The sequence below is a fragment of the Cyprinodon tularosa genome, unplaced genomic scaffold (assembly GCF_016077235.1).
Source record: "Cyprinodon tularosa strain WSP-4 unplaced genomic scaffold, ASM1607723v1 ctg44, whole genome shotgun sequence".
Taxonomy (NCBI): Eukaryota; Metazoa; Chordata; class Actinopteri; order Cyprinodontiformes; family Cyprinodontidae; genus Cyprinodon; species Cyprinodon tularosa.
Window position 1 is genome coordinate 1,322,703 of NW_024039163.1, and position 9,716 is coordinate 1,332,418.

At 36.3% G+C, this 9,716-nt stretch overlaps 1 protein-coding gene across 13 annotated transcripts in view; it reads right to left on the minus strand.

Annotated features, from left to right (window-relative positions):
- Window positions 1–4,105, minus strand: part of LOC119793034 (ELKS/Rab6-interacting/CAST family member 1-like) — a 29,204-nt gene extending 25,099 nt beyond the window's left edge. For 7 of the 13 annotated variants that reach the window (XM_038299969.1, XM_038299967.1, XM_038299968.1 and 4 more), the window contains exons 1-2: window positions 3,914–4,104; window positions 62–814 (exon numbers count right to left, since the gene is read on the minus strand). In XM_038299969.1, the coding sequence (XP_038155897.1) occupies window positions 62–610 (549 nt within the window). In that variant the 5' untranslated portion in view covers window positions 611–814; window positions 3,914–4,104. Of the gene's footprint in view, window positions 1–61; window positions 815–3,913 lie in introns of all 13 variants that reach the window. The other 6 variants (XM_038299964.1, XM_038299963.1, XM_038299977.1 and 3 more) reach the window with 1 other exon arrangement.
- Between the last annotated feature and the right edge of the window lie 5,611 nt (window positions 4,106–9,716).

Genomic DNA, 9,716 nt, shown 5'->3' on the forward strand with positions numbered 1-9,716 from the left:
TGTGTGATAATGTTCTCCATCATAAGGCCATCCAGACCTCTTTTACTCTTAAGTGGAATACCTCTTTAAGTTGGGACTGCAGGTCTAGTATGGTGTTGTCTCTGGCCTGTCTTAGAGAGTGGGGTACAGTGGAAGCCATGTGGTGGTCCCCAAACGCCAGCGCGTCCCCTGCCATCATGCCTGCTGGCAACACAGCATTAGCAGGCACTGTGGTGGAGATATTGGGCGTGCTAGCAGCTACAACCCCACCGCTGCTACCTCGCGATCCATATGTCACCCTCTGTCGTCCTGTGACGGTCACAGTCATGCCACCTTTGGATACATGGTCTCCTGCCATTGCTACCTCATTGTCGCTCATGTACATCGGTCCTGAGGTGGCATAAGCAGCATTGAGGGACTGGATGTTTTCCATGGAGAGAGTTTTCCCTCCTGCTCCTCCAGGGCCTCCTCCGCTACCGCCTGTGCTGTTGGTGCGTCTATGTCCCATCCGGGGAGATCGAGGGAGGCGTGGGGAACGGCCTGATCCCTGATGACCACCGCCGCTGCCTCCGTCTCTTCCTCCCCCATTTTTGGCATCTCCCCTGCCAACGGAGCGGGCGCTACCATACATATTCTGCTAACTAGAAAAGGGGTCACCAGATGAGCAGATGTAAGTAAAGCCTTGCAGACTTTGGGGTGCTTCTCTGCAACAAAGGAGTGATCCTGATGATGTTGCTTCAACTGCAGATGCTGGGCACAGGATTCATGGTATTAAAAAAATGGTCCCCTCCACTCCACTTTTAGGGACTGATGATGTGACCAGAGTTACAAATACCTGAAAACAGACAAGCATTTTTTAATAAACTAAAGATCAACAGCATATAAAAAAGTATTAATTTTTCATAAAACTGATATGTACTGTTAAGAAGACGGTATGAAAAGAAAAAATGGTGTGTAGGTTGCTTCATGTTGACAGAGCAGGCACTGATCTCTCCTGGAATACTTGATTACATTTATCATCTTGAAACCTAATATTTAAAAAAGTTTTAAACATTTACTTTTACTTAGAAATGCAATGTTTAATATGGTGGATGAGCATTGGGAAATTCTCCCTCAACAAGAGGGCATTTTTAGTTAAAAAAAAAATCATAAAAAAACAAACAAAAAAAGTAAATATAAAAAAACAAAACTAACTTAAAATATATTCGGTCTGTACTTACATCAAATACCCTTCAAATATTTGTAAGTATTTTTTTTTCTTAAGTTAATAAAGGTAAGATGGACATGTGGCATGATAATTGCTAGAAATAACTGCATTTTCTTTTTGGTAAAACTGTAGTTACTGCTGTCATGTTTTTTTTTCATGCATGGGAATAGTTTCCTCTTTTCCAGTTCTGACTACGTTACGAGACAATAGTTTTTTGATTGTTATTTATCTGAATGCGTAAAATCGAACAGACTAAAAACTGGAAAGGAGAAAGCACACTGTAGAAAACAAAAGCTGCAGCTGTCTTTACCCGTAGGACCAAAAAATATAAAAAATATTGCTCTTATAAAAATATTTCTAAAGGTCTTATTCTATCATCAATGGTCGATAGATTTATCCAATTGCACAACCTTAATATATATATATATATATATATATATATATATATATATATATATATATATAGATAGATTAACTGTTCAAAGGAGAAGCAGCAGGTCAAACCCTGAAGAGGACTAGAGGTCAGTTTCTATAAGGAAAAGTCTAACTGGGTTCCTTTTCTCTATATGAACATTTTATAGCAGATCTACAGATGAGTCAATGGTAAAGATTGTAGTCTTTTTTATATTTTTTTATTTTTATTTTTTAAGTCTCATTAAAAAAAAGATCTTAGGCTGAGGAGAGGGATAAGAATATTGTATATGTTGTATGTACCGAGAAAAGCCAAAGAAAAAATAGCAAACTTCTCTTCTACAACGTAATGGTTAAAATATGCCCTTAGGACAGCATGACGTTTTTTTAAATGAGATGGTAGAGAAATACCAGAGTGATAAGTGTTTTCACTAACTGTGTGTAGCATTTATTGCTGTTAACTACTTGTCAACTGGCTAAAAGTTTACGCTTTTCTGGTGGGAAACATTTCTCTTATCAAAACTAATTTGATTGTAAATCCAAGTTCTTAATACATATTAAATTACAATAGTTGTGGTAATCTGTAATTGAGAATCTTTACTGTCATTGTGAACCCATAATGAAATGTTGTTTGGGATGTAGAACTTAAAAATAGAATATTCTCAGCAGTAGTCACTTATAGACAAATCGTTTATTTTTTGATTGATGAAATTCTATCATTTTGTACAGTTTTGTATGAACCATAATGACTTGGGCATCAAGGCCAGTAAAAGTAGATCCAATCAAATAAATATATGCAACCCATGCAGCAGGAACGCATGAGACTTGGAAGATACTGGTAAAAGCATAATTGATTCCAAGTAAATATTGCATGTAAAAATTAGTGTTGCACCGATACCGATATCAGTATCGGGCGGGGCCACTATCCAGCATTAAAATGGTGGTATCAGTATCGGCAAGTACCAACAAATAGGGCACCGATACCATTTTGAGAGCGAAAAGTTTATTCAGCTATTGTCACCACACATACATCATTTTCAAACAGATGGCATCGATATTGGCCAATACTGCACAGCCAGGTATCGGGCCAAAGAAAATGGCATCAGCGGAACACCAGTAAAAAAAAAGATTTCTATGATGATGACTGCAGATAACCATGATTAATGGCAACATGAGAAAACATACATCCTCAGATATATTGATATAATTCAGAAGCATTTGACAGGAAGCTGCACAATAAATTAGATTCAATATTTTCTGTACTGCAACTGCATTGCAAGAGTTGTGTTTGTTAAACATGTTTTTTGGTTACTTGGATAAGGTTTAACTTTTTTTTTTTGGCTGACAACTGATATAGATCCTTAAGGACATGTTCATGTTATAAGCCTGTATTCATCATTTTTATTAAACTCCCCAGCCATACGCCTGTATAAAGACAACTGGAAGAAAATATCTTTGGCTGTCATTTTAAGGTTTACATATTGAATAAGCAAAACAATTTAAATCTTAACGGTTTGGGTATCTTTTGGTTGCTCGATCTCTGGTCAGATAGATAGTTGGGATGCCCCCCCCCCCTCATACAGTTTATATATTAATTTAAATCTGGATTAAATCACTATCTGATTTAGTAAGAAACAAGACCCATAAGGAAATATTCATCTATAATTAATTGTTCAACATCTTTTTGGCCCTTTTGGCATTATTAATCACACCATAATGATTATATATTTAATTTATTTTAATATTTTATATCAAAGTTAAACGTATTTACAATTACTCTACATTTGTAGATTTTGTTCTGACTGTTTAGGGTAAAGGGAGCAAGGAGGGGGGAAAGGGAGATTGTCCATGGTGAAAAAAAAATATTTATCTGCAAAGAAATGTTAATCCAGATGTTAATTTCAGCAAATAGACAATCTTTCTGTATGTTTCAATTTGCCAATTCCCTGCCTTTCAATGTTAACATGTCAAATACTAACGGAGAATAAAAAAAAAAGCCTTTAGCTAAATCCATTCCCAACGACACGGAGCATACAGCGTCTGCTTTGGAGACACCCATCAAACCATTTTCCTCCTCGGCTGAACACGGCTCTTCGTTTTCGTCTTTTCTTCGTTCACAAGCTCGTCTACAAAGCTACGAGCCCTGCAAATATCTAGGAAAGGCCAGAAGTACTCAACGCACACACCTAACGTTAGCCCACCGTGACATATGGAGGCTAGTCTAACCCAAATTTATTGGTCAAGCTAAATGTCTATTTTTTGGTCGCTAACACAATAGCTTAAAGGTAAGAAAAAAAACATCTTTAGTCAAAGTACCTTTTTCGTTGTCTGGTGAAGCTCAAAGCGCTGCTACAGCTTAGTCTTCTAACAACCGGACATGTGCGGCCAAAGCAGGCATTTTTATCTTAAATCTCCGATAAACGGCTATCTGGTTTTCCCATCTTTTCGCCAGCAGTACTAGCGGCTCAGGAGAGCCAGGGCGCCTCGGTGACGTCAGGGCCCCATTGCGCGTTCACGAGAGTCTTACTCGCCACGCTTTAATTTTAAATGCGCGACCACGATCACCAATGGATTTTGAGGGATGGAGGCCGCTTGGAAATTGACTGGCAAAGAAACGCTGGGGTGAAAAGAGTGCTACACAACAATATTTTTTTTTCCTTTTTTTTTTTAGTGGAGCTTGGCTATGGATCCCAGCAGGGGCGGTTCTAGGCCATATTTACTCGGGGGTCAAGGGTGGGGCCAGCGTGTTTTAATGGGGCATAGATTAGTATGAAACAAAAACACAGGTCACCAGTTAATCACGTAAAATATCACTGCAAAAAGGTTCTTAAAATTAGTTAAAATAATGCCCTTATTTTAAGTAGTAAAATAAGATGATCTTTCAATGGAATGATTATTATCATTTTTAAATAAAATAATTAGAATGCAGTTGTTTTTATTTCAAATGTAAATTGTCTTGTTCCATTGGCAAAGTGTCTCACTTACCTGCTCAATTAAAAAGCAAAAATGCACTTATTTTAAGAGAAATTGACTTACTTAAATTTAAATTTTTTGTAGTGTACTAAGAGGGCCGCAGAACTAAAAAGGTACGTGTGGCTTCGTGTTGAAAGAAGTGAAACTCCAACTTATTTAGTTTAATCAATATTATATGCTGTTCTTTTGTTTTGTTTTCTTTACTTCTCTCTTTTCGTTTATTAGAATATTTAACATTCACTGAGGTACAAATATGTATAGTTATAGTCAAAAAAAAAAAAAAAAAAAAAAAAATATATATATATATATATATATATATATATATATATATATATATATATATATATATATATATATATATATATATATAGTTCCGCCTTCTCTCTCTCTGATTGGCTGTTTTCTAGTCCGCTTGTGCTTGGAGCACAACATTGAAAATGTATTCACACTAGAATGCAGCGGTTACAACAATTAATATTAGGCTACAAAACTAGTCCCAATAAAAAAAATGAATATCATGTACATTAAAAAACAAAAACCTTTTTTTTTTCTTTTATAAAACGAAATATTCTGAGTCAGCCAGGAGTTCTGAAGACTGCTGGAAAAATGGGCAAATAAAGGCTGTAAGCCATCAACATTTCTGATTCTTAGCCACAGCCAACTAAAAAAGAAAATGTGAGGGTTTCCTTTTTACCGATATTTAGTTGATATTACTGTTTTCATTTTTTTTTGTTTTTTTTTTACAATTTTGCTTCATTACCAGTAAAGAGCGAGTATCCTTCTATCAAATGTGTTGTGGAGTGGGAGCTGAGAGATAAAGACAACAAAGACCTGTTCTGCATCCGATTCCCAGTTCAGATTGTGAGCTAAACCACCATAACAGAAGAACCTCAGATGAGCTGCTTTTAAGAAGGGATTCAGCTTTGAGTAAAAAAAAATAAAAAATCTAATATCCCTGGTTCTTGAGACTTTTATCTAAGTGGGTTGCTCTGTGGGGAAAGGCACATTTTACATTTATATTACTGTATGTTTTAAAGTCTCTATACTCCAGTGAATCACTTACTAAATTAGTTGACGATTATTGAAATAATCAATTAATATGATTTATTTTTTTCAGCCCCAGATGAAATACATGTAAGTGGCTACACAGAGTAACTACAGCCCAGATGTTCAACTTTTATAGTGAAGTTAATATTTTAATGAATGTATTATTTTGCTTGATACAGAGAGAGAATAGTAGGTACAAATATAAGAGTGGGGTTTAACTCTGCACAATTCTATATCTTCAAAAGAAAATACTGTATTTACCTTCTCTCTTAGTCGTTCAAATGAAACCGTTTTCAAAGTGGAAAACAGTCCTTATTCCACATTCATCAGAGCCGGTGATGCTTCAAACATTGATAAACAGCATCTAATGAGTGTAGAGCTTATAACATTTTTATTAATGGAGCAAAATATTGCTTTTCTCTTTTAACAATGAATTCCTCTTATCAGTACGGATGCTCACATCGAGCATAAAAAAGGGCATGCATATTGCATAGCACCAATGACACCAGACCAATAGTGTCCCTACCAAAGTTCAAATCAAACCTACGCCCTTGATGTTAAGTTTTTGTCTTTGTTTCATTTATTTGTGTAAAAACCAATAAAAAGTGAATTATCAAAATTATATGTTGTTCCAATTGAAAATTTGTATTTTTGTTTTGAACATTTGAATTTAAATGTATTTCAAATTATAAATCATGTACAGTGGAAAAAATATTGAAGTAATTAATGGCTAAGTAAACATCTTTTAAAGGGTCAAATGAAGCTATTATTTGTAGTATTATGTCATAATACTTAATTTAGCAATAATTAATGCATTTTCTTTTTATGAAAATAATCAGTTTTGATTAAATCAGAATTAGAAATAAAGTAAAACTGATCAATTTAGCCAGTGTTGGGAAAGTTCTCTTTCTACGTGAACTAGTTCAAAGTTCAGTTCACACATTTTAAAATGAACTAGTTCAGTTCATAGTTCACAATTCCAAAAAATGAACTAGTTCATAGTTCTTTTTTTTTTTTCATATATTGCTCAATTACACCATAGCCTACTGTAGAACCACAGACAGCAATTATTTTATCAGTTGTAACACTGAAACTGTCCGTCAGATTTCATCTTCATATCCAGTTTTGAATCCTTATCCAACCAGGGTTTACATTAGCATTGAGGGGACAGCATTTCCCTATTGTTGCTTTAACGCTTTGTTGCTGTCCATTCACTTCACACTAGTAGCAGCTGCAGCTTTCACCCCTACAGTATATTCTCAAAAACATCAGGAAAAATGTGCTGCTTGAATGGTCTTGCTTATGAGTAATTATTAAAAGAAAAATAGGAAAGTAGTCTTTAAGGTGCAAATGTTTTTTTTTTATTTTAATAATTTTTTCCATTTGAAATTCCATTTCAATACATACTAAAAAGGAATACTGGAATCCTGGAAAATTATACCAGGCAGGTTTAACAAACAAGTTACATGGATAGTAAAACCCTCAAGAACAGGGGTCTTCTATGTTTTCCAGACCAAGGACCCCCAAACTGATGGTGAGATGGAGCGGGGACCCCCTAACTATATATATTGTATGAAATTGTGTCCTATAGTCACTCTATTACAGATGGAGTAATGTAAAGAAATTAATTTCTCCCTGGGATTATTAAAGTTTTTCTGATTCTGATTCCTGGTTGTTGTGAAGGAAACGGTGCCCAGCTTGAAAGAGCTCCTGTGTGTCGCTGAATGTGAGCATTAATGACTGAAAGACATCTTTTGTCTCCATTTATCTGTTTACTACAGTGTGTTGATTTCATGTTAATGAGTATTTAAAGACATTTCAATTAGTGGGGAAAAAAAATGCGGGGGGGAAATATAAAAATATCAACTAACCATGCAGACCCTCATGCAGTACCTCCGTAGACCCCCTAGGGGTCGCGGATCCCCTGTTGAAGACCTCCGCTCAAGAAGATTTTACTAACACAAACTGAGGGACCAGGCTGAGGTAGGAATTTAAAGTTACTGAAGTGCGGATTTTTTTACTGAAAGCCGGCGGGCAAACTTGTTGCCATCATCCTCACCGACCACCTGGTCATAAACCTGTTTTAAGTCGCCTCCATGCTGCTGTGGTTTCCACGCTGCATTTTGTTTTGATGACGCACGCGGCTGTAGGCTACGACGCTGGTAGCTGGTGTTGCCAGATTGGGTGTTTTTCCCGCTACATATTAAGGCCTGTTTACGGTGTGATTTAGCCGGGGTTTCGCCTGGAGGACTCTATAGAAATCTGGCAACCTATTGAACGGCGTTGAACTGAGAGAGCGTGACGTTCACAGACACCAGAATGAACGAGTTCACAAAAACGTTCATCAGGCAATAATGCAGTACGTTCAGTTCACGTTCGCCCAAAATATGAACGAGTTCATGAACTTTCGCTCAATGAACGCGTTCAGGCACAACACTGAATTTAGCTATAACAAATTAGCTTAATTTTTAAATTTGGTTTAAAATAGCAATTAAAGGATAAAAATTGTAATTCTATCCCAATATGACTGAAGCCATCGCTTTAATTTTCAAATCATAATTAAAACAGAACTGTAAAAAAAGTGAAATGGGTCCAAGGTACCTATCAGCCTGTATGCCTGCTACACCGCTTAACAACTTTTTATTTTATTCTATTTATTTTATTTTTTCAGTTTCGTGTCTTCTTTACAGGGGCTCTAAAAGGGACCAGAACCAGTTCTACAGACCCCTCTCTAGAACTGCCTATGGATGCTAGCGAGTACTGGGTAAGATAAACAGAGATACTGGTGAAAGCAATTCACAGTTTCAGTAAACCTATTCTTTTCCTCACTTTTCCACCAGAAGCGCAAGAGGCATTTTCCTGTGGTATTTTCTCCAATGTCTCTTTAACAGATTCCAACTTTAAATTTCAAGATTTCCCGTATTGACCGTCTGAATTTACTTACTACTATTTAAAAGAAACTTAAATAGGTACTGGAAGATAACAAGTAAAACAATATAGATTGAAATAATAAAACTCATGACAAGATAGACACATCAGGAAAAACCATAAAAACAAGATTGCTTTGTACACATAGTGTTGTACAATTCCTAATAGTGAAATGAACGGTAACCCTGGTGTGAATCCGGACTTCTGTGGGGATTGGAACATATGCAGGGTCATGTGGACGTCCATTTTCTCCCTTAGTGTTACTCCATCTAGCATCAGAAAGGCAGCTCAGTGCAATCTTGCTGGATTTTTACACCAGTATTTTTTTCAGAAACAACACAGTTGAGTCAGAAGATGGAATAGATTCTTCTCTCTTTCATTTCAACACCTGTTACTTTCTCAACTGTGGTGTTTATATTCGGTGAAACTTTGGTTTCAATTTGCATTTATTCTCATTTCTTGGTGTTATACTTGATTTTATCATATCTTAAAGCTACAGTGTGTAATTTTCAGCGACATCTAACGTCCAGACTGCAGACCGCAGCAACATGAACATCTCCCCCCCACCGCTTCTCCCCCCCAACAGTACGGCGAGCGTTACGGGACAAAATGTCTTCCACAATGTCCGCATCAACTACCTTCTCAAGTGATGAGGTTTGTTTACATAGATAATTTTATAGATAGTATTTCATTAGTCTGTGTGTTCAGTACCGTCTCAGTTCATCTCTCTCAACTTGCCGTAGTTACTTTCGAGCGTAATGGGCAATCTCGCAATCACTAGTTTGTTGGCTCTGCGCTGCCGTAGCGCAAAGTCTCCATGGCTGCGAGACCCGCTCCTATGTAATTATAAATAACAAATTCTAAGGCAACGCAAATATTAAGGTTAAGAGGCTGAGCTCGTAGATGATCATAAATAACATAGTTATGTATAATATATTTCATTTCTGAATGTATATCCCTGTAATTATTACACGCTGTAGCTTTAATGCCCATCTTAATGTTAGTTGTACACTTTTAAGTGTAGTTTTGCTATATGTAAGTTTATCCACCCACATTGTGATTTATCTGGCCTTGGTTTTAAGCCAAAATGTAATTTCTCTTTCATTTGTATGATAATTTTGTGACACTAATATAATTCTTTCTTTTGTGGGGCTTTTATTAGCTCTTGGAG